Raw genomic sequence first — 23713 nt, 5'->3', positions numbered from 1 at the left:
AGCGCCTCGGGACGGTAAGTCAGGCCAGGCCTCGGCTTCAACAGGGCCGCTCGTCCCCTCGGCCGGGAGTTGTCCGTTTCACCTCCGGCAAGCGGATGCCGGACCTCGCTCCCCCAGACCGAGCCCGAGGATCCTTCAGGCCAGGACGGCCTCATCTCAAGGGAGGTAGAACCGCGACCAGGACCACACCTCCATGCTGTAGCTGGTCCGCCCACAGCAAGGAGGGAGCAGGACGCCTACACCCGCCCGGGAGGACGCAACTCAGTGACGTAAGGCGCGATGAAATTACGTCAATCGGTGCAGGGGCGGGCGACCTGACGCAAGCGACTCACCAGGAAATATCAACTCAAGGCTGTACGCATGCGCTGTGATTAGAGTAGGGTCGTGCGCTTGCGCAATGAACCCCAAGACGCGGCGCGTGCGCACTGGTGTCTTGGGCGATGGGCGGGGTGTGGACGCCTTCGCTATGGCAGCCCGCGGTCTTTCTCAGTCTTGGGCTTCCTGACGCCTCCAGCAAGCGAGGTCTCTTGGGCCAGCTTCGCAGTCATGTACCCACCGCCGCCGCCGGCGCCTCACCGGGACTTTATCTCGGTGACGCTGAGCCTGGGCGAGAGCTACGACAACAGCAAGAGCCGGCGGCGGCGCTCATGCTGGAGGGTGAGGCGGGGTCCGGGCAGGGGACATCCTGCGGTGGGTAGCGTCCAACTGGAGCCTGGACCCTGGCGTCCGGGTCTCTTCCAGCTTGAAGTTCCCCTGCCGCGTCTGGTTCTCGCAGCTTGGGTTCCGGTGTTGTTGGGTCCCCTGTCTAAAGCCAGGTGTTTCTGGTGGTCCTTGGCTGAGGGGCACGGGTCCAGCATGTATGGTCAGATGCATGGTTCGGTCGACGCCCGAGCCAGGGCATGGGAATTTCAGGAGTTTTTCTCAATTGCATGTTCAGCTCAACAGATGGTGTACAGCTGTTGCCACGTATAAGCTAGTGTGCTCTGTCACCCCTGGTGCTGCCCCAGCCATGTAAACTTTGCTGACAGCGAACTTCCCTCAAGTATAGACACGCCGCAGGTTCTCTCTGAATTGCTGTCCTTCGAATCTGTGACAAGTGTCATTTCTGGCTCCCCCTCAGAAATGGAAGCAACTTTCAAGGTTACAGCGGAACGTGATTCTCGTCCTCCTGGGCTTTCTGATTATCTGTGGATTCTTGTCTTATCTTCAGGCGGCTGACCAGTGGAAAGGTATTGGAAATACCAGTGGTGTTAGGGACGTGGGGGTGCGGGCTGAGGTCAGATACATTCTTGCAGTCTAGTTGAGACAGTGCCAGGAGGCATATGAGGTATCAGATGAGCAAGAGGTGGGGGTGGGGGTCAGTATGGCCACCTGGCTGTGCAGCTGACTGTAGGCCGCTCTTCAGGTATTTGGTGCCAACAGTGCTGCCTCTCTCTGTCAGAGAATGTCAGTCAAGAGCATCAGCACTGCTCACAGGAAACATCCCCACCACTTGTTACAGTGTGTTTGCCAAAGACCAACAGGTTTTCTGAGAAGATGCTGAGGATCCCTTCTGGGATTCGCTAGGGTTGCTGCTCTTGGAGATCCAAACAGTGCTGCAAATTGCTCAGATCAAGCTGTTTACCACCATGTTCTTCTATCCAGTGTAGACAATATGAAATTTATATGTTTGGGGATTTGTGTGTTGTGCTTAAGGACACATTCTGCCAGATGCTTGAAAAAGAATTGATTCAGCCTAACTGTAGTCCCAGCACTTGGGAAGTAGAGAGAAGGATCAGGAGTTTGAGACTAGCCTGGACTACATAAAACCCTACTTTCAATAAAAAAATGTATGTTTGTGTGTGTGTGTATGTATGTACGTACGTATGTAAATGCATATCAGATTTGATTCCTCTGGACTTTCTTGAATTCAGTAGCTTCTAGAAGATCTCACTGACCTAAAACAACACCTGTTGAGGCACCTCTTAGTGAGCTTATCTGGGCCTTAAGGTAAAAGATTTTCTTCCACAGCACTGAGTGGCACACCTGCAGAAGAGCAGAAGATGAAGCCGGAAGTCCCACCTGTCCTACCAGCTCCTCAGAAGGAAGGCGCTAAAGCAGAAGAGTTTCCGGCCGTAGTCCCCCAGGTATTTCCAGTAAAGATTGTGTTGAGTTGCCACTGGGGTCTGCTCTGGAGCGTTGCAAGTTGACAGACAGTGCCTCAAAGAGGCTGAAGGCTCAATTGAGGTTGTCTGTATAAAGCTGGGGAAAGAAGGGGCGGGCACTTGCTTCAGTTTCTCTGCAGAGCACGGTGGTCCAGCTCCTGTGTTAGGTGCTGACTGCCTGCTTATGAGGAAAGAGACTTTTCCCTTTGGAGGAACCACAGAAGCTGATAGGAAGGGCAGGTGAGAGGCTAGCAGCAAACAGTGTCAGACAGCCGGCACATGGCAGATTGCTGAGAGCTGGAACCATCTGGGGAACTGTTCAAGAAGCCCCCATTTCTGTCTAGGTTGAAGGAGATATTTGTAAAGTTGTGGTTCTGGTGGTGCCTGAGGGGTATGGCCAGTGCGCTCAGGAGATCTGAGGAGGGAGTAGAGCCATGCTCAGGTGGCGATGCTTCACAGTGGAGGAAGGTGCTACACAGGTCATGGTGTGGGGATAGAGTGAGGGTCCCCGTGCAGAGGGACACGTGAGAAATGAACAGGAGCCAGTAGAACACTGAGGTGCTCCATCTGACTGTTGTGTTGTGCCTAGAAGGTGGTGTGGAGACAATGTGGGTGGGTGGTATTAGAATCACCTGTTGGGCAGTCATGTCTGGGGAGTCCTGGGTAGAGGCAGCATAGTTTATCTAGGAGAGGTTTTGGGAACAGCCCAGCCTCATCCTGGGGTATCCACTCTGAGAAGTTTAGGATTATGGGGAGTGGAGCCTAGAGGTAGGTCAGAGGCAACTAGAGAGCCAGTTGCCGAGAGCTGATCTGTGGTAGAGATGGCCGGACCTAGGTTTCCTGAGAGCTGAGGCAGTTGCCCACAGCAGTTGGGTTCATCTACACCCTGAAACCTTTGGCTGTCTGTTGCTTTTTTCTGTATCACATAGCAGATGTTGTAAAACTTCAACTTCTCCGTGGGTGGAGTCTTGCACACAGGTGGAGGTTTCATATCCTTGTAGGCTATGCAAACAGGAAACCCTTGCTAATGGCCTCTCTAGGGAATTGCTTTTCCAGTACCAGTTCCCGAATTGAGACATAGACACATATTGAGATCCAACATGGGGTTGTCGTCCTGGTGAATTTGGGGGTGCCTTCATTCTGAACAGGGAATGTTGTACATTTTGTTTTCAGAAAGCTTGTCGTTACTAAGTTGCTGGATACTCACTAGAAAGGACAGGAGAGTAGACCAAGTCTGTGTTGGCAAGCCCCTTGGTCAGGACATAGCGAGCGGGTAGGGTTTGGAAAAGGACAATCAGAGTGCTGCCCCTGTAGGACTGTTGATACAGCTTTTGAGTGACAGACTTGCTTCTAGACAGACCTGTGCATATGGTGGTGATGCTTCCAGTTTCCTTGTGTTTTTTCGGGAGATGCAGCACACGTCAACTCACCCCAGATAGGGATCCTACAATAGACCAAAGTACAGATACTACCAAAGTCCAATGACTTTTACTGGGGTTACTTACAGGATTATGGGGGAGAGGTTACTTACAGGTGAAGAAATGATCCAAAGGCAGCTGCATCACCAAAGCCCATCCCAGCATGAGTGACAGTTCACATATAATAAGCTGGGACCCTGGAGCACACTGCACAGCCTGCAGGCAGCTCAGCAGGTTGGAGAGTGTCCTTTCCAGGTGCCTCTGTTGGTCTCAGCCTCTTCCCGGCAACTTGGCTGGCTGCTGCTTCTTTCAGGCAGGTGGTCTGGACTGGGTCTTTGCAGCTTGCCTTCCCTGAGGGTCTTCACTGCAGCTCTGCTCCTCTGAGGGGAACTCTCAGCTTTTATTGCTTCCTCAGAGTGGGGCCTAGAGAATCTGGTCAGTTTCAGGGGCTTCCTGCCTAGGGAGCTTCCCTGCAGGATGGAATATTTCCATCAGGTGGATACTCCTGCTCTGGATTTTCCTGTAAATTGTAATGTTGCCAAAAGCAAGAGATAAGTATCCTAAGTTTTTTTCCAGTGGTTCAGTGTGCTGCCTTGAGCAACTTTATGGACTTTGTCATGTGCTCAGCCTCTGACACCCCCCACCCCCCCATCCTCCCACTCCCCCACACCCCCACCTCCGCAGGGAGGAAATAGTTTTCTCATGTTTGCACGCTAACTGATTTCAGTGTGGTAAGAAGGAGGATTGGAATGCTGATAAGACAGAATGGAAGGCATTCATTGTCACCCTACTTAAGGCAATTTTTTAAATATTTGGTGTACTTTAGTAGATTTAATTGGGTGCACACATTTGAGTACAATTGGGGATTAGGTATCATGTGGATTTATTTACTTATTTATATAGTTAGTTTTTCAAGGCAGGTTTCTTGTGTAGCCCTGTATAAACAGAGGCAGAGCTTTCCTTTTGTCCCAACTGTCTAGTCCCAAATAATTTTACAAAAGTTTATATTAATTACAGAATGTTTGGCCTATAGCTTAGGCTTATTATTACTGATTATTTATTAATATTAATTATTTTTTTATTATTAGTTCTTAGAACTTAAATTAACCCATGTCTATTAATCTACATTTTGCCATGTGGTTTTGTGGCTTTTCCTGTTCTCTAGCATGTCTTGTTCCTCTGGTGGCTGGCTCATATCTCTCCCGACTCCACCCTTCTTTCTCCCTGTATCTCCATTTGACTTTTCCGCCTTGCCTTGTTCTGCCTGGCTATGAGCCAGTTCAGCTGTATTATTAACCAGTGAGAGGAATGCATGTTCACAGCATACAGAAGGTTTATCCTGCCTGTCCTGGAATGGGATCTGTAAAGCAAGCTGGTCTTGAACTTAGAGAGTAGCCTGCTTCTGGAGTACTGGAATTAGGTCTGTGTTGTGTGCATTTTCGTCCTGAGTTTTAGTATCTTCTGTCATGTAAATTTTTATAGCTGGGTCATCTATTGCATGTATGTATGTAATGTAATAAATGTAATTTCCCAAATCATTTATTGAGGATATAAATAAAGCTAAGGGTAAATTTCTGTGCCTGATGCTATGGAGCACAGAATGAGTCTGGAAAATACACTGTCCTGTTGCCAGGACTACTCTGAGGGGAGGGTGGCAGTGGGGACCTAGCTCTATCATTTGCAGTCCCCCCCCCCTTTCTTTTCTTTGTTTTTTCTTTCTTTCTTTTTTAATTTTTCAAGACAGGGTTTCTCTGTGTAACAGCTCTGGCTCTTGTGGAACTCTGTAGACAAGGCTGGCCTCTGCCTCCTGAGCGCTGGGATTAAAGGCATGTGCCACCACTGCCCAGCTATTTGCAGCCCTTTGATTTGTGAGAACCCAAGGCTTTTTGCATTTTCTCAGATGGAGTGAGTAGCCCTGGCTGCCATCCACAGTGTCTTTATCTTAGTCGTTCTTATCCCTCTAGGACTGTTTCAGTTTTCAACTGTTCCCACCAGGGCTCTCAACTCTGTAGCCAGGCCTGCACTAGCCATTTGGTATTTCACCAAGTCCTAAGCAGCTCATCTCTCAAACCTGCAGACTGCTAAAAAGTGCAGCCAGTTCCCCAAGGCTTTGGTAGAACACAACAGCACACTGTCCTCTCTGGGTGTGAATACATGAATACATTCTGAGGGACAGAATCTTCTACATACAGAGAAGCCCAGGCCATGACAGGTGATGTATTTTCACATGTAACTCTGATATTGGTTTAGAAGCAGCAAAGGCATTTCCGGAGGGGCCCACCCCACCTGCAGATCAGACCCCCCAACACAGTCTCCAAGGATGAAACCCAGGATGATGCTAAGGAGAAGGAGACAGCCCTGGGGGATGCTCAGCAGGAGGAAAACACACAAAGGACCGTCATCAGGTACGAGCAGGAGATGGGCCTGAATATGCAGTGTCTGATGCCAGCCTGTCTGGTTTTATTTTAATGAGAGTTCATTCTGTCCATGTCATAGTTCCCGTTTGAAACAGACCGTGTTCTAAAGATGGCTTCAGTAAGTTTTATTATACAATCAGTTTCAGAGCCACATGGTCTGAGAGCAGGACTATTTTAAGGCTTGTGAGGGTAGAAGGTCCAGAGGAATGGTGGGAAGGAGGAAAGTGAGACTCAGTCTTTTTCTGTGGCAGGTGCTGTGGGGTGACACCTGGTGACAGGCACTTCGTTTTCTAGCCACTTAAGACCTGGCAGTGAGCAGAATGAGAGGATGTGGCCTGGTTCCCTGGACTGGGCTGGCATTGTCAGCCAGCGAGTTGCTTGCTGGCAGTACTCACAGACGCCTCAGTCCTAGAAGGCCTTCAGCTTCACTCCTACTCAGTGTCACCCTTGAAAACATCAGGTGCAGCTCTACCAGGAGGTGTGCCCTCACCTCTGAGCCTGAGGAGCTATTCTGAGGATGTGCAACCTGAGGTCTCAAATCCACGAGCACATAAGGAGACAGGGTGGAAGTAGCAGCCTAGAAAAGTCCTAGGGAGAATAGCGGTTTGGAGAAGCTCTTGATCATGTTTGCAGGAGGAAAAGATTTGCTTCCACAGCCAGCATCTGATTCAGCTCAGTATTGCTTATAGTACTCTTAAAGACAGAGGAATGAAGGGGTAGTAGCTGAGCCTGGGTCCATTCTGCTCAGGTTGTTAAAGAGATCCTTTGAAGTGACAGAGAAGACTACCATGCCCCCTATATAAGCATAACATGCAAATCTGTGAAACATTCTGTATTATAAAAATTAAGGAAAGAGGTCAGGTAGTGTCAGCACATGCCTTTAATCCCAGCACTTGGGAAGCAGAGGCAGGTGGATCTCTGTGAGTTTGAGGCCACAGAGTGAGTTCCAGGATAGTCAATGATACTGCCTCCAAAAAAAAAAAAAAAAAAAAAAAGAAAAGAAAAGAAAGAAAAAAGCCAAGCATGCTAGCATGCACCTTTAATCCCAGCACAAAGGCTGGTGAATATCTGTGAGTTCAAGACCTGATGTGTCCTCATAGCAAACTCCAGGTCAGCCAAGTCTACTCAAGAAAAAAAAAGAGGGGCGGGCATGGGGGCATGGATTAGAAGTTAAGAACACTGGTTTTTACAAAGGACCCAGGTTCAGTTCCCAGCATCCACATAGTGACTCAGAACAATCCATAACTGCAGTTTCAGGGGATCTGACTTCTTCCTCTGACCTCTGAGGGCACCAGGTACACACGTGGTACAAATGCATACATACAGGCAAATGTTCAATACACATAAAAATTAAGACAGACAGAAAAACAAATATACCATAGCAGCAACAAAAAAAGAAACCTTTGAGTCCACACTCAACCAGGTGTCATATGGCAAACCTTTGCCTGTTCCTGGTGTGCTATCATCGGACAGAACCCTAGAGGGACTCCAGATGTCATATCCGTGAGTAGAGACAGTGCCAGTCTAGGCAGCTACCCTGACTCCTGCACCCATCTAATTTCTCTCTGGGTGTTTTCAGTTTATTTATACCATAGCAGCTTCCACCTCTGGCCACTGCATCCGTCCCCAGGGTTGCTCCTTGTGTCTTCTCCAGATCTCAGGAGCTCCTCTGGCTTAGATTTCTGCTAGACTCTCCCTTATTCAGCCCTGGAATTGTCTTCTCCACATTCAGATGACTGTACCCAGGAAGCCATGTTCCAGATGAGTGTGTGTCAGGATTAGTTGGGTGTTTTCCTGTCTCTATGTTGTGCTCCCACAGTGATGAGAGAACAGGCCTCTGGGAGCAGGCGTTGTCTTAGGCACATTGTGGGTTTGGAGGGTGTAACATCAACTGGTTGATCTGGCTGACTGCTTTTTCCTGCTCCCCCTAAGCTGGCGGGGAGCAGTGATTGAGCCTGAACAGGCCACTGAACTCCCTTCAAAAAGAGCTGAAGCCTCCACCAAACCTCCTTTTCTGGCACCTAGGATGTGGAAAAAGCCAGGTGAGTTTTCCTGCTCCCTTTCCTCACTAGAGCTGTGCAGTTGTTACTCTACATGCTGATCCCTGCGCAGCTCCCCCTTCAGCACCCTTGCTCGGTCCACATACTTTGTACAACCCTTGTGACTATCTGTGACTTCTTAGTTCCCCTGATTTTTTTGCCTGAGCACTGAGCTATCAGAGAGGATGCTGTGTTTGAGAAGTCTAACTTTGCCATTCTGCTCCTGGGCCAGGTTGTTCCTCAGTGTAAGAAGATACACAAGATTAAAGTTACACATTTTAATGATAGATTCAATAAAATAATTGTTTTGTTTTGTTTTGTAGACAGGGTTTCTCTGTGTTGCTTTGGCTGTCTTAGAACTTGTTCTATAGACCAGGCTGGCCTTGAACTCAGAGATCTACCTGCCTCTGCCTTAGAGTGCTGGGATTAAAGGCATGCACTACCACCACCTGGGCATCAATAAAAATAAGTGCCTTGTTAAAAATGCTGGGAATAGTGGCACGTGCCTTTAATCCCAGCACTTGGGAGGCAGAGGTAGGCAGATCTACAAAGCAAGTTCCAGGACAGCTAGGGCTGTTACACAGAGAAACCCTGTCTCAAAAAAAAAAAAAAAATTGGCTCAGCGATTAAGAGCACTTATTGCTCTTTTATAGGTCCTGAGTTCAATTCCCAGAAACCACATGGTGGTTCACAACTGTCTATAATGGGATCTGATGCCCTCTTCTGACATTCAGGCATGTGTGTAGACAGCACTCATGCCTAAAAAAAATACATAATTTTTTAAAACCTTTTTAAAAAATTATTTATTTATTTATTTATTTATTATGTATACAATATTCCGTCTGTGTGTATGTCTGCAGGCCAGAAGAGGGCACCAGACCTCATTACAGATGGTTGTGAGCCACCATGCGGTTGCTGGGAATTGAACTCAGGACCTCTGGAAGAGCAGTCAGTGCTCTTAACCTCTGAGTCATCTCCCCAGCACATATAATAAATTTTTAAGAAAATATGAGATAGCCAGGCGATGGTGGTGCACACCTTTAATCCCAGCACTTGGGAGGCAGAGATAGGAGGATCTCTTGTGAGTTCGAGGCCAGCCTAGTCTACAAGAGCTAGTTCCAGGGCAGACAACAAAGCAACACAAAGAAATCCTGTCTTGAAAAGCCAAAAAAAAAAAAAAAAGGAAAAAAAGAAAAGAAAATATGATACACAAGTGTCCCTTGATGTGTCAACTTGTTTCAACTTATTTCTAGACCTAACAGGTCTTTGGACGGGTCTGTGGGCCACTGGGATTGTAGCATCATTTATTGAAATCTGCTTGGTCCCAGCCTTGTGCCAAGAGCTCTGTGTGTGTGCTAGCCCGTTTCCATTGTCATAGTGTACCTAGCCTGTTTCTGTTACGGTGTTCTTTGCGGTAAGAGATGTCTGTATAGCTCCATTGTACATATAGAAACTGAGACTGGCTAGTCCTGCGAGAGCCTGCTTACAGGAAGCTGAACCTCTGAGTCCCGGTACCACTTGCTGGGGCATGTAGAGACCACTGTGTTGGCAGTGGTAGGGTCAAACCATGTCCATCTTCAGGAACCTTAGAACCTGGTGGGAATAGGCGTGTGGTGTGTCTCCCTAAAGACTGCTATGTGCTGCCTAGTTTGGGAAGAGAAGGCTCCCCATGGAGGTGAGGCTATATAGGTACTGGTGTATCTGCACCCGCCCCTGTCCCCATGGGACTGTGGAATCTCATCTGGTTGGATAATGTGTGTGTGTATGGTGTATGTGTGTGTGTGTGTGTGTGTGTGTGTGTGTAGGGTGTATATGGCACAGTGCCTAATGGCTGGTTCCTACTTACTCCAAGTTCACATCGCACACTCTGGTGGCCAGGCTCTGCATTCACCATCTACTTCAAAGGGCTTTGCTCTGCTTTGTTGTAGTGGACCATAGGAACGCTTCCCTGTTCCCCATGAACAGAGAGGCCCTGAGTCCTAGTGCCACTGTGTGTAGCCTGCAGAGGACTTGCTTGCTGAGGATCTGGTGCTGGGCTCTGGCCTCGGCCATCACTGCCTCACTGTAACTCACTCTGCCCATTTTATATCAAGATTCTGGCCAGATCCATCCAGTACTGTATCTGAGGGGGTCACAGCTGTTCTTTGACCCCTGCCTGCCCCAAGAGCGGGACTATTCCCTACCACTTGTGTGTTCTCCTCTCTAGGTCCCCCGAATGAGCGCCAGAAAGGGGTCATTGAGGCCTTTCTCCATGCTTGGAAAGGTTACCGAAAGTTTGCTTGGGGCCATGATGAACTGAAGCCTGTGTCCAAAACTTTCAGTGAATGGTTTGGCCTGGGCCTCACCCTGATCGATGCCTTGGATACCATGTGGATTTTGGGTTTGAAGAAAGGTAATGACTCTTTCTGACTGGACTGAGTTTCCATGTGTGACACATAAGGCAAAGCAGTATGTCAGGGCTCCATGTGGGCCACAGATGCTACTCCATTGGACTTTGGTTTTCTCTTGTCCTGGGTACAGAAAGTGTGTGCTTGGTGTGTTCAGAGCCCAGTTTCCATTCTGCCACTCACTCAGAGCAGCTGTCTCTTATGTCCTAAAGAGCTAAGGGTGACCTCGGCTCTCATTCAGCCTGTTTTGCTGCAGTAAGAGGGCTGCACTTGGCTCTGTATCTCGACGACGACCTCCTTAGGTTATGCAGATCCCATTTAATTTGATAGTGTGGGCCCTTAATCATTTCTAATTGAGAATTGTTTTTATTTTAAAAGATTTATTATTTTTAATTATGTGTGGCATGTGTGTCTGCATGTAGCTATGTGCATGTGAGTTCAGACGCCCTTGCAAAGCCAAAGACATCAGTTCCTCTAGAGCTGGAGTTGCACACATAAGTTATGAGTTTCCTATGGTGCTGAGTTGTCTTGTAGGAAACTGTCCTACAAGAGCAGCAGGTACCCTTAACTGCTGAGCTGTTACTCCAGCCCCAAGTTGTTTGAGTGGCTTGATGGCCGCTAGTGAGTCACTCCCGCGCTCATGTCAGAGCGTCTTCTGGGCACTGTGACACATACCAGAGCTGCTCCATGAGAGAGCCTTTTGTTTGGGATTATTTGTTAAATATATTGTTTTTGCGTGTCTGTGTGTGGGCGCCTGTGTGTATTACGGCACACATGTATAGGTCAGACACTAACTCGTGGGAGTTAGTGTTCTTCCACCATGTGGGTTTCTAGGATTGAACCCAGGTAGTTAGACTTGGTTGTAAGTGGGTAACAACCATCTCACCTACCCTGTTTGTTAAGACAGGTCTCAGGTAGCCTAGGCTGACCTTGAAGTATACATAGAGCTGAAAATACCTGCCTCCAGGGTATGCTATACCATGCCTGGCTAGTGTGTGTGTTTGTTTTGGTTTGGTTTGGCTTTAAAAAATGTATTGGGGATAGAAAGATGGCTCAGTGGTTAAGAGCATTGGCTGCTCTTCCAAAGGACCAGGTTCTGTTTCCAGTACCCACATAACAGTTAACAACTGTCTGTAACTTCAGTTTCAGAGGATCTGATGCACACATTTCATACACAGACATTCATACAGGTAAAACATCTGTACACAAAAATAAAATCTCAAAATATATTTTAAAACAGTGTCTTGGGAGACTGAAGAGATGGCTCAGTGGTTAAGAGCACTGGCTTAGAACACAGGTTTAGTTCCCACCACCCACCTGTAACCCCATTTCCAGAGGGAATCTGACACTGTCTTCTCGTCTCTGCCGGCATTGCACATACGTGGTGCACAGACATACATGCCCACAAAACACTCATATACGTAAAAATAAATAAAATAAAACCAAGGTCTTAGTATATAGCCCGGAGGGTGTAATGTAGCCCGACCTTGAGCTGGGGCAATCGTCCTGCCTCAGCCTCCCAGTGCTAGGCCTGCAGGCCTGTGCCACCACACTTTGTTTCATCATAGAATGACAGATTTATTCATTTATTCCTTTGCTTTTACCCTTCCGTTACACAGAATTTAAGGAAGCAAGAAATTGGGTGTCAGAGAAATTAGACTTTAAGAAAAATGTCGATGTCAACCTGTTTGAGAGTACCATCCGCATCTTAGGGGGCTTGCTGAGCACCTACCACCTCTCGGGGGACAGTCTCTTCCTGAGAAAAGCTGTGAGTATACCTGAACGAGGTTTCCGTGACTTGATGTATGGAATGTGGAGGATTTATTTTCAGTTTCCTCTTCAGTACATTTGGTTTCCTTCTGCATTGGTGTAGAGCTGCCACATGCTTTTCTTTGTTGCTGTGTGTAGCAAAGTCCCTCGGTGCTGTAGCCTAGTTTTGCCGTGTGATGGGTGTTAGCGAGCCACCAAACTGTGTTTTTCCGCTTGGTGCAGATTGGTGATGAGGAAAAAGCTCTCACACCTGCATCTCTATTGTGCTTCGTGTTAGGAAGATTTCGGAAAGCGGCTAATGCCTGCCTTCACCACACCCTCCAAGATTCCTTACTCTGATGTCAACATTGGCACTGGATTTGCCCACTCACCGCAGTGGACATCGGACAGCACAGTGGCAGAAGTGACAAGCATTCAGCTAGAGTTCCGGGAGCTCTCTCGTCTCACCGGAAATAAGAAATTCCAGGTAGGGGCTAGAGAGATGGCTCCGTAGTTAAGAGCACTTGCTGCTCTTGCATAAGGTCCCAGGTTCAATACCTAGAAGCTACGTGATGACTCACAACCCTCTGTTTTGTGCCTTTTTTTGTTATTTGTTTGTTTGATTTGAATCATAGTTTCACCGTATCCTTCTGGCTTGCTTAAAACTCACTATATAAACCAAGCTAGACTGGGTGGTGGTGCCGGGGGGGATCTTTGTGAGTTCAAGGCCAGCCTGGTCTACAAGAGCTAGTTCCAGAACAGGCTCTAAAACTACAGTGAAACCTGTCTTTGGGGGGGGGGGGGAACAAGCTAGTCTGGAACTCATAGAGGTCCACCTATGTCTGCCTCCAGAGTACCGGGTTTAAAGATGTGAGTCACCACATCCAGCTCTGTTCTCTATAACTCCAGTTCCAGGGGATCTGACACCCCCTCTGGCCTCGGTGTGTACCAGCCTTGCAAGTGGCACAAAATAAAAATAAAATCTAAGGGACAAAAAAGAAAAAAACAATTTCAGACAGGATGGGCAGGTTCTAGATGGACATGATATCCCTGAATCTCAGCGCTTCTCACAGGTGTAATTGCTGTGTGTGTGAATTTCATTTTCTTTTTTTTCCCAAGACAGAGTTTCTCTGTGTAACAGTCCTGGCTGTCCTGGAACTTGCTCTGTAGACCAGGCTGTCCTTGAATTCACAGTGATCCACCTGCCTCTGTCTCTCAAATGCTGGAATTCAAGGGGTACACCACCACCTGGCCATTGTTTTTTAATTGTCATTTGTATGTATGTGTGTACTTACTATGGTGCATGTGCAGAGGTCAGAGGACAGCTACTGTCTCTGTCTTTCTAACTTTATATAAGTGGATTCCAGGGTTCCAAGGATCAACCTCAGGTCCACGTTGCATGGCAAGTGCCTTTACCTGCTGGGCCATCTGATTGATTCTCATTGGTTCTCAATATGTCTGTTACATAAAACCAGCTATTAATAGCCTCCTCATCTTGTGAAATGGAAGCTCGTGCCAATTAAAGACTCTGTGTTTCCATTCCCAGCCCTTGACAGCTCCAGTCTTCTGTCTGTCTTTATGAGGGGATATGTATAAGGGACTGTGTGTAGAATCCACACTCTGCCATCTCCTGGTGGCTTTTCCCATTTAGCTTCTGCTGTGTTGCTGCAATTGTTGGGGTTCCTTTCTTTCCCTGGAACTCGCTTGGTAGACCAGTCTGGCCTTGAACTCAGAGATCCTTCTGTCTCTACCTCCCAAGTGCTGGGAGTAAAAGCGTGCGCCACACTGCCTGGCTGTTGAATATTTTTATCAGGAAAAGAAAGAATTGATTTTCTTCTAATGGTTTGTTATTTGTTTGTACGTATGTTTGAGATAAGATCTCATTCTTTCGACCAGACTGGCCTTGAACTTGATGCAATTCTCTTGAGTTACAGGCCTGAGCGATCATGCATTGGTTGTTCTGATACTGTTTAATCAATTGAGATCATTCTGGTTGATATTTGTGACATTTAAATGATTCTCATGCTCTGAAACCATCCTTTCCTCTTGAGCCAGGAGGCCTGGCAGGTTAATGTGTTTCTAAATTGCCTTGTTAGCTTGTTGTGGGGGAGCTCTGCTTCCATGTTGGTAAAGAATTTGGTTTTAGTTTTCTTCCTGCTGGTACTTTCATGTGGCTTTGGTGTTAGGATATTGCTGGCTTCGTGGGACAGGGCAGGAAGTGCCCCCCTTCCATTTCCTGAAGTTTGGGAAGAATTGACTGGTGTAAGCCCACTCTCCCCTTGTCTGCCACAGGAGGCCGTGGAGAAAGTGACAATGCACATCCACTCCCTGTCTGGGAAGAAGGACGGGCTGGTACCCATGTTCATCAACACGAACAGTGGCCTCTTCACCCACCCAGGAGTGTTCACCTTGGGTGCCAGGGCTGACAGCTACTATGAGTACCTGCTGAAGCAGTGGATCCAGGGTGGCAAGAAGGAGACACAGTGAGGCCTGACCCACTGCCTTGATGCAGGGCCCCAAGCTTCTGTCCTCGTCCATTGCTAGGAGCCAGCAGTGGTGCGGGTGGTTTGGCTTCCCTACGAGAACTTCCCAAATGGGATGAGCCATTTAGCAAGGCATCAGTGCCCACATGGCAGGTGCTCAAGGGCCTGTGCTTTGACTTGGGCCGTGTATGCAATGTCTGCTCCCCAGGGAGGGGCAGGTCTAGCAGTCGTGTATGGGTCAAGCTGAGCAAAGCTCCTGGTCCTGTAGCTCTAAGGAAGATGGTTCATGACCATGCCCAGAGTAACCTGATTTGTGATATTCACAGGTTGCTGGAAGACTATGTTAAGGCCATTGAGGGGATAAAAGCACACTTGCTACGGCAGTCTCAGCCTGGAATGCTCACCTTCGTGGGAGAACTTGCCCATGGCCGCTTCAGTGCCAAGATGGTAAGTTGTGTGGACTGGCAGAGCCTTTAGGAAGCTACTGCTTTCTTTGTGGCTTCCAAGGCCTTAGTTTTTTAGGTTTGTGTTTTTTGTTTTTGTTTTTGTGGGTTTTTTTTGTTTTGTTTTTTTTTTGTCAGAAGTAATAAGGAAATCTGGTCAGCTATGTGTCATGGCCACAGGTTGACCTTTGCTGCCTGGCTTGACCTATTCATTGTGATAGCATCAAGCAGAGCCTCCACATGCTCTGTGGTAGCAGGCATAGGCTCTCCCAGGGCCAGCTGCCTTCCTTGTGGTTCTGGAAGTGCAGCAGGTCTCTGAAGGTATTTGTGGGTAGGATGAAGGGGTCCAGAGGGCCTGAGTCAGTATGGCCCCCTGCAGGAGCCATACTGCAGGCTCTGGAAACTGCACTGTAGTTTCCCCTGGATTCTATGGCACAAATACTTTGCCTGGACTTAAGTCTGCATGTGACAAGTACTGCTTAGCCTCACTGCCCCTGGGTCAGGCTGAGTGTACGTGGTGGCAGCCAGGCAGTATGGACCTAGGTCCAGATGTACACTCTGCTTCCAGGACCACTTGGTGTGCTTCCTGCCAGGGACACTGGCTTTGGGCGTCCATCATGGCCTGCCAGCTGACCATATGAATCTGGCTCAGTCACTCATGGAGACCTGCTACCAGATGAACCGACAGATGGAGACAGGGCTGAGCCCTGAGATTGCACATTTCAACATGTACCCTCGGGCAGATCATAAGGATGTGGAAGTCAAGGTGAGCCTGGGTGTGGGCTGCATTTGGGCAGGGTGATGTCAGCAGGGCTGGATACTCCATGAGCCTCTTGCTCTGCCCCTAGCCAGCTGACAGGCACAACCTGCTGCGGCCGGAGACGGTGGAAAGCCTGTTCTATCTCTACCGTGTCACAAGGGACCGCAAGTACCAGGACTGGGGCTGGGAGATCCTGCAGAACTTCAATAAGTACACACGGGTGAGCTGTTAGACACCTCTCTGTGGTCTTGGCTGGTGACAGACATAGCTAGGTTCCTGCAAAGCTCAGGCAGGGCCCATGCTTGAGACTGCTATGGCACAGGTTGGGAAGAGCCAGCTTTCTGGGGCCTTCAGTTGGCTGTCCCCTAGTAGGGTGTGACCTTGATAGTGTAGTCATCTTGCTGAACTGAGTGGCATTGGAACCCTGTTGTCTAGAGGCTTACAGATGTCCAGTGTCTCTGGGCTTGCTCTCAGAACCCAAGCTTTTCTGAGAAGGGTTTCTTTCTCTTGCCCTACGGTGCCCATGGTTTATGAAATATTGCTCAGTGATCCAGAGTACTGCCCTCACCCCACCCCACCGTCTGCACCTGGAGTTCATGGTTCACCTTGCCCTCTCATTGGGAAGGGTTAGGAAAGGTGGTGGGACTAGATATGGTCTAGGTGTGATACCCAGCTCTTGGCCCCAAACCTCAACAACTTCATCTTTTTGCCTGTGCCTGCCCTAGGTTATGTTGAACAAGCTAGATGCTGGACATATCCCGTGACCATACTATTCTGGAGGGAGTTTCTGGTCACTCGGGTTGTTGGCATTTTACAGGGTCCTTGTAGCCATTACTTAGGTGGTCACTAGCCCTGAGTCTGCCCTGGGGTCACAGGTGCTGGGGTTGAGCAAGTAGCCTGGGTGACACCTCTTGCTAGTGGTTCTTCCTAAAGCTTGACTCTTCATATTGGGCCCAAGCTGTGCTCAACCTGTGTCATCGTGGCTTTGGCTCTGATGCAGGTCCCCTCAGGTGGCTATTCTTCTATCAACAACGTCCAGAATTCCCAGAAGCCTGATCCCAGGGACAAGATGGAGAGCTTCTTTTTGGGAGAAACGCTGAAGTACCTCTACCTGCTGTTTTCTGATGACCTGGAGCTGCTCGGCCTGGACACCTGTGTGTTCAACACAGAAGCCCATCCTCTACCCATCTGGACTCCTGCCTAGCAGGGTAGCACCTGGGCTGGTGACCAATGGCAGACTGAGGTGGGCCTAGCGGGTCTGTGACTTTCACAGGGCCCATGTAGTTTTGGGCAGCCATCAAATGTGATGCTCCTGCCCAGTTCTAGGCCCCTCCCGTCTCAGCTTTTCGTGAAGATATTGGGGGGGAACAAGAGTCAGATTAGCAGGTATGGGATTCAGGCTAACCAGTCTACCAGAAGCCTTGGACTTCCTTAAACTCATGTCATGACTCCTGGTTCCTGTCCCCAAATGACCCTAGTGGCTGGCTGCAAGCAGCCCCATGGTAGTCCCAAGACTACCTCCTGGGACCACTCAGGACCCCAGTGCCTGTGTTGAGTTCAGAGGGATAGCCCAAGTCAGTGAGGTGCCAGGCCTGGCCTGACGGCCTGTGCAAGTCCTGACCCACAGGTCTGGTGGGTCTTGTGGCTCTAGTGTTTACGGGTTGGACTCAGGGATCCTCCTGGCTACCCTACTGGGCTGGCAGGGGTTAGAACAGCAAACTTGTCTTATTTCCAGGATACCCTGGTATAATGTGATTTCTCAGCTGAGATGAAAGTGGACTTGGTCCCACTGTAATGGTCCTGTGTTGGGGAGGGAGTGGTATCTGGACTGTAAAGTCTGGACTGGCTGTAAGGGACAGCAGGTTCTCTGGGTAACACTGCAGTAACTGCCCCTAGAGTTAGAGCTGCTGTTCACTTCAGGTCAGAAGAGTGGGGAGAGCAGACTTTGGGGACATTCTACAGATAGGCCAGAATGCTTGGTTTGTGCTCTCAGAATGGTCTGAATACCACCAGCTGACTGGTCGGAGTACATTGTGGAGGAGGCACACCAGCAGAAGCATGTACCTTTCTCTTTCTCAGATGTTTGTGCCTTGGTGTGGGAGCCCATGGACACGAGGGTAGGGTAGGCCCTATCTTTGATATGTTGTTAGTGGGCTGTCCCTGGGCCTTGACTGGTAGTCCCCCATCCAAGACCAGGGTAATTTCATACAGCAGTGTAGGGTAAACTTTACAGAACCTAAGGCACCTCAAGGCTCTCGGCCTGTGTTCCCTGTGCACCCAAGATCTGGAGGTTTGACCTGCTCCCCATCTGCAGCTCAGAGCATCTCAGTGGCAGCCACCTTGTGCCTCTGAGGCACACTAGTTGCCCCGGGGACTTCCTGTCAATCACTTGTACCCCAAACCAGCTCTAATCCCAAAGGTGTCTACAAAGAAGGACCTGCCTGGTGACATATCCTTAGGACTCACTCTTGTGTGTAGAGGCTGCCTCCCCACTTTGGGCTGTATCCCTTCCTGTTGATGTTGGCCTTTCCCCATGTTGTCCTCTGGACCAGGAGCCCCATAGACTTGTGAATGGGCAGCCTTAGGCTTTGGGCAAGGCCTGAGCAGTTGATAATTATGTATTTTCCATCTCTGGCCTTGATCTCCCAGATGTATTCTGGAGGGTGTGGTCACTACCAAGGGACAGCAACTGTCCTTGTGGCCCTCTGAAGAGTTGTCATGAGTCAGAATACCCAAGTTGAAGATGTCACAAAACTGCAAACTGATGGCCGCGTTGAAGCAGACGACATGGGAACAGTCATGGGAGGGGAGGCTGGCGCGGGGAAGGCAAATTCCCTCCCTCTCACCCTGAAGCACGAAGCCTGAGAGCTGGAGTCTGTGCTTAATTAAATGTCTAACTGGTCTGCAGGCTGTGTGCAGTGTGCTGTCTTGTCTAGAGCATATCCCAAGGGTCCTGTCCCTCCACGCCTGGACCCTGCCAGACAAGAAGGAAACATTAACCAACAACCATAAGTTTATTCGGTTCCTTCCGTCCACCACTAGCTTTGGTACCTCTTGCTTGAAGTTCACAGTAGGCAGGCCGCCATGATCTGGACGCCCTTCAGATGTAAGGCGAGCTGTCATGTCACAATTGCTAACATAAAATAAGGGATCTCTGGGTCCTGATGTGCCTTAGCTGGAAGAATGCTGCTTCTCAGACCCAGGGCACCAGGGCATTGCTGGTCGCTTTAGTCTGGCTTCCTCTACCCACTCACGGATGAGGGTGGCTTCCAGTTTACGCACCTCCACGACAGATGGAGGGTCTTTTGAGTTAGATGCTCTATGAAGAAGACAGACGAGGGGCCGCTCAGGTGGCAAGCATACAAGGTGAGTGAACTTCATGCCCATCCAGCCCACATCCCACCACTGGCCCAGAGTCATCAAGGAGGGAACTGGGTGGGCTGTGCCTCACTGCACCTGAGGTCTAGGTGATGCGCTCCCCCCTGGATGGTGACGGCAATGACCGATGTGCTCAGGTTGCTGTGAATCTGTTGGAGAAATCTGAGGCATGTGACCTGTGCTTTAAGCCACAGGTGGGCAACCCCTCTCCCGCCCTGGCACTCTTAACAGGTGCCAGCACTGTCTGGGGGATGCAGCTGAAGCAGTAGTGAGTTCACTGTGCAGCCTCAGATGGTGCCATTGGAAAAGAAAGGTGAGATCTGATGGACCAGATGTTAGACTACATTAAGTGATGTGGGAAAGAAGCCCTCAAGAGAGAGAAGAGCAGCAATGGCCCAGTGAGCCTGAGCGTGAATCTGGAATGGCAGAGGTTCTTTGAGGAGTCTGGCAAAGTGGGAACAGCAGCAAACACAGCCAAGCGTTGCCAAGAGTACCTATATGGGGTCATCTGCTGCCAGGTCGGGACTTACCCCGCCCCCTGCCCAGGGGTCTAAGTCACCGTTGGAGAAGATTATGTTGCTGGCAGCTTTAAGTTCTGAAAGGAACACAGTAAGTGGTCGCAAGGTATCCAGTATGGCCTTTAAAGCTGTGAGCTGCATCTGAGGGTGCAGAACCAGCTCAGGACAGAGGGTAGGACCCTTCCTGGCTCCCAATCCCCATTCCTTTACCGCCACCCCAGAAGCTGGTTCGTAGCCAGTCCCGCCGAGGCCACACGCCCCATGTATCCATGCAGTATCGCTGGCGTAGTTCCTCAGAGAACGGGATGTCAGGGAACATGTCCGTCACATTGTTGCTGTCAAAGGTCAGATTGATCTCCGTACAGGCCTGCAGGTAGCCCACAGTGAAATAAAGCAGGCAAGCCACACATTCCCACCCCTACACTTGGCAGTGTAGCTCCCCAGTGTCCACAAACCTGGTAGTCCCAGGCCTTGGCATCAGAGCCAGTGCCACAGCCAGTGGGGTCAGCACAGCTTTGATAGAGCCGATAGATGTCAAAACAGGGCTCCGTTCCAGAGGCGTTGTAGACCAGCCCTGGATAGGAGGAATGCTAGGACCCGCAGCCGGACACTACATGCTCAGGCCACTTCCCGCCCACCGTGGAAGGAAGGCGAAGGCAGGTGTGCCTCGGCAGGAAAGCACTGAGGTCCGTCGTGGAGCATGTGCCAGCAACTGGCCTGGCCTCTTCAACAGCTGATACCTGTCTCACTCCCAGCACCCTGACCCACAGCAGGGCATGACAGGCATGACTGGGGATTGTAAAAGCCTCAGGCAACTGGAGTGTGCTCCTCAGGGGTAGCTGTACCTGTTCCTAGGGTTGGCGGGAAGTCATACCACCCACTTGAGCATCTGCCCAGCTACAATACAAGTCTTGTCCTTTCAAAAGCTGAACTGAGTCCCCTCCTGCATCTCAGCCTACCAGAACCAAGCCCCAGTTCAGGGCTCTGGGTCTTTTCCTACTCAGCTCTTACTGTTAGGGTCTCTCTCTAGCCTTGGCTCATGAAGACCAAGGAGTAGACCAACCTGTTAGTGCTCGTAGGCCCATGATCCTCTGGTTCTCTCTCAGCAGCCGTTTACAGCCCACCTAGAGAAGGGTAGCAGAATATCTCAGCAGAGGCCCCTTGCCCTGCTTGACCTTCCCTGGTCCCAGAATGCGGGTCAGGGCTATTAGCCTACATGGCTACAACAGAATAGTATTGAAGTACCAAGGCAGGTAGCTGCGAGGCTCTTGGGCCAGGCCTGCACTGGGACCTGCACCTAGGGAGAGCCATTTCACCTTGACAGGGTTGGCAGGAAGATTGCCAAGGAAGTCGGTCGGGTATGGGTAGTCCATCATGGTGAGCACAGTAAATGCATTCCGAGCAAACCCAAAAAGCTGAGTCAGGTCCTTTGGGCTGGAAACTGATTGGCAGGTACCAAAATTCTGCCTGATGGTGTCATAAGCTGGGAAAAGAGAGGCCAGGAGAGGAGGCTGGGGAAGTTGCTGGCAAATGTGAAAGAAGAATGAGTACCCGAAGCGGGCATCAGGCAAAGAAGGACCTCCTCACCTCCCTGGAGGAACAAGTCCTTGATTTGCTGGAAGGCATCCCGCACAGCCTGGGCGCACTTGGGACTCTGGTCATAGAAGTCCTGGAGAAAAGACCATGGGTTGCTGCCGCCGCCGCCATACCTGCACTAGCCTGAGGTACCCAGGTACCCTCACTCACCGCTGTGACATCTTGGAAGAATTGGTAGGAGTCACCGAGGCCTGCAACAGCTACCACAGGAGCACTGGCTGCCAATGCCCCCGCCACCAGCTGGGGATACTTCATCCTCATGTAGGCACTCAGCATCCCCCCATAACTGGGGACAGAGCACAGGATTATGGCTGTGTAAAGTGCCTGCATGCCCAAGCCAGCAGCCTCACCCCATCCTCCAGGCTGAGGTTCCTGGGCTGGACCTTTCTCCTCCCCTTGGTCTTTCCCTGCTCAGAAGCCCAGTGTGGAAGGACTTGAACCTTTTAGGCCTACTAATTCTGACCCCAGGGCCGATGCAGATATAACCTTTACTGGGGAAGGGCACCTGTGAGTGCCCTGCCATGACCCAGCATGAAGATACTGCTGAGACAAAGTCAGGAGGGGCATTGTTCCACTAGTGTGGACAACATAGCAAACACAGTCTCTGAGGTCCAGTCCTGCCATGTGAGAAGTTAAGGACTGAGAACACGGGCTGGGCAGAGGAGTGGAGAGCATAAGAGACATGTGTGGCCCTTCTTGTATAGGGTGTCGCCAGGTACAACGAGGTGGGAAGCAGGGAAGGGTAGGAGTAGGACTCCTTCAGCTCGGGAGTGGGTCAGAATTGTGTGTCCTGAAGGTAAAACAAGGACCCACCTCCCTCCGAAGGCTATGACGGGAGCATCCGGGGCCCCAAGATCTTGCCGCAGGGCCTGGAGTAGCACAGCAAAGTCAGCCAGTGCCTGCTCCACAGTCAGCAGCTGCGTATATCCACGCTGTGTGGACTGCACACCGAATGGAAGCGATTTCCCGTAGTAGCGCTGCGGGAAGAGGGAAGGGATGGCTAACGGCTGCCTCTGCACTCCCCACCTCCTTCAGCTCAGGGACTGCCGGGAAACATCCAGATACCTACGTGCTCAGCGAAGACAAGCAGGGCCCCCTGCTGTGCCGCCAGTTCCACCATGAAACCAGAGTTGTTAGCGAAGGACCAGATGTCCCCTTCATTCCCGGTGTAGAAGAAAATGGGCCCCTGGCCCGCCTTCCAGAACTTATCTGTGGGAAGTGAGTTTCCGTGAGGGCAGAGACAAGCCAGCAGAAGACTTGACGTGAGGACCACACTCACCTGACACCAGGAACCGCTGTCCAAAGGTTTTGTTGCCGAAACTCTCAAAGTTGAAGTGGTCCATGTATTGCTCAAAATAGTTCTCCTCAAAGTCAGGGTCTACAACTCCGTCAGCTGAGGGCAAGTGCAGAGGCTCAGGAGCTGGCAGGGATCATCAGGGACCCAGGAGGGTCAGGAGGGAGGGCGACCAGTAACACTCACCTCTGACCTGGAGGGTGCGCAGCCCCAGTGCCAGCAGCAGGACCAGGACCCGGGAAAGGACCCCATGGTTCACAGAGACACAAGGCTGGAAGCCCATGCCTGATTCTGAGATGGGCGCCGCCAGTCATGTGACGCAGGTCACATGACAGTCGTGGCAGGCCGGGCAACATCACGTGACAACTTTGCAGAACGGTCCTTACGTAGCCTTACGTAGCCAGAGAACCACTTCTACTCCTCTCTCATGCATTGCCCTCTGGGTCGTGTGATGCAATATTAAGGGTTCCCTGGGCTCCTACTGTGTTCTCACGGAGATGACCACAGTGGAGACCCAGGAAACAGAGAAGAGGTCTAGGGCGTGTCAGGACTGTGTGGTCTCCCAAGTGTCCAGTTGCTGAATACCACAGAGTGATGAGAGGATCCTCTCACACAGGGATACTGCAGGGTGTCCGAAGTCCCCAAGGGTTGCCGACCCCACATCTTCCACTGGCGGCTGGAGCTACGTCCTCCTTCGGCACACATCTGTGTGCTAGGCACTGAGAGCTGAGCTGGGACTTCACCAAAATGGACTCAGTCAGAATGGCCACCCGACCCCAGCCCTCAGTACTGGTCAGCACCCTTGCTTCGCTGACATGCCCATAATCCCAGGGTCAGGGAAATTGGGACCGTTCTTTCTGCCCTAAGAGAGTAGCCTCAGGAAGGTAGGGGTGTTGGGGATTGCTAAGGAGGCACAGTGTCTCTGAGAGAGACTTATCTAAGTGACACCAAGGATCTCTGAGCTTCGAGTGTGTAGTCACTCTGTTCTCCTGACTGCTGGCACTGTGCCCATGCCCACACAGAGTAGGGGAGACGAAGGGACAGGGCTCCTGTTGGAAGCTGCCCTCCATCTGGTGGCGGGGAGGGT

General features: G+C 50.3%; 2 protein-coding genes across 3 annotated transcripts; one reads left to right on the top strand and one right to left on the bottom strand.

The window, feature by feature from the left end:
* The first annotated feature begins 425 nt into the window (after nt 1-425).
* Man1b1 (mannosidase alpha class 1B member 1) lies at nt 426-18747 on the top strand. 2 transcript variants are annotated; one of them, XM_048426330.3, is made up of 13 exons: nt 426-657; nt 1121-1229; nt 2011-2126; nt 5813-5967; nt 7912-8021; nt 10225-10410; nt 12025-12173; nt 12453-12641; nt 14447-14637; nt 14964-15084; nt 15649-15846; nt 15933-16060; nt 16841-18747. In XM_048426330.3, exons 1-13 carry the CDS (start codon nt 547-549, stop codon nt 16938-16940), a joined length of 1863 nt encoding a protein of 620 aa, XP_048282287.3. In that variant the 5' UTR covers nt 426-546; the 3' UTR covers nt 16941-18747. The 2 variants fall into 2 exon arrangements, with proteins under 2 accessions (XP_048282287.3, XP_048282286.3); XM_048426329.3 differs by having other exon boundaries at nt 15929-16060.
* Nucleotides 18748-18835: 88 nt separating this feature from the next.
* On the bottom strand, nt 18836-22958 carry Dpp7 (dipeptidyl peptidase 7). Its single transcript, XM_048426331.3, has 13 exons — nt 22813-22958; nt 22612-22725; nt 22402-22541; nt 22146-22309; nt 21483-21618; nt 21324-21405; nt 21053-21219; nt 20800-20860; nt 20192-20310; nt 19947-20103; nt 19749-19813; nt 19297-19367; nt 18836-19159 (listed from the first exon to the last, which is right to left on the bottom strand). The coding sequence occupies exons 1-13, from the start codon at nt 22907-22909 to the stop codon at nt 19012-19014; spliced, it is 1521 nt and encodes a 506-aa protein (XP_048282288.1). The 5' UTR covers nt 22910-22958; the 3' UTR covers nt 18836-19011.
* Between the last annotated feature and the right edge of the window lie 755 nt (nt 22959-23713).

This window comes from Myodes glareolus, chromosome 21, assembly GCF_982192425.1.
Source record: "Myodes glareolus chromosome 21, mMyoGla1.1, whole genome shotgun sequence".
Taxonomy (NCBI): domain Eukaryota; kingdom Metazoa; phylum Chordata; class Mammalia; order Rodentia; family Cricetidae; genus Myodes; species Myodes glareolus.
This window is presented reverse-complemented; position numbering and strand designations above follow the sequence as displayed.

Excerpts from the sequence above, each read along its gene's own strand:
- Dpp7 (XM_048426331.3), bottom strand. The coding sequence starts at position 22,909 with ATGGGCTTCCAGCCTTGTGTCTCTGTGAACCATGGGGTCCTTTCCCGG. Across the intron at positions 21,406-21,482 it reads TCTTCCAAGATGTCACAGCG|GACTTCTATGACCAGAGTCC; the intron begins GTGAGTGAGGGT and ends TCTTTTCTCCAG. Across the intron at positions 20,861-21,052 it reads TTCCTGCCAACCCTGTCAAG|GTGGGCTGTAAACGGCTGCT; the intron begins GTGAAATGGCTC and ends ACCCTTCTCTAG.
- Man1b1 (XM_048426329.3), top strand. The coding sequence starts at position 547 with ATGTACCCACCGCCGCCGCCGGCGCCTCACCGGGACTTTATCTCGGTG. Across the intron at positions 15,847-15,928 it reads ATAAGGATGTGGAAGTCAAG|CCAGCTGACAGGCACAACCT; the intron begins GTGAGCCTGGGT and ends CTCTGCCCCTAG. Across the intron at positions 16,061-16,840 it reads ACTTCAATAAGTACACACGG|GTCCCCTCAGGTGGCTATTC; the intron begins GTGAGCTGTTAG and ends GCTCTGATGCAG.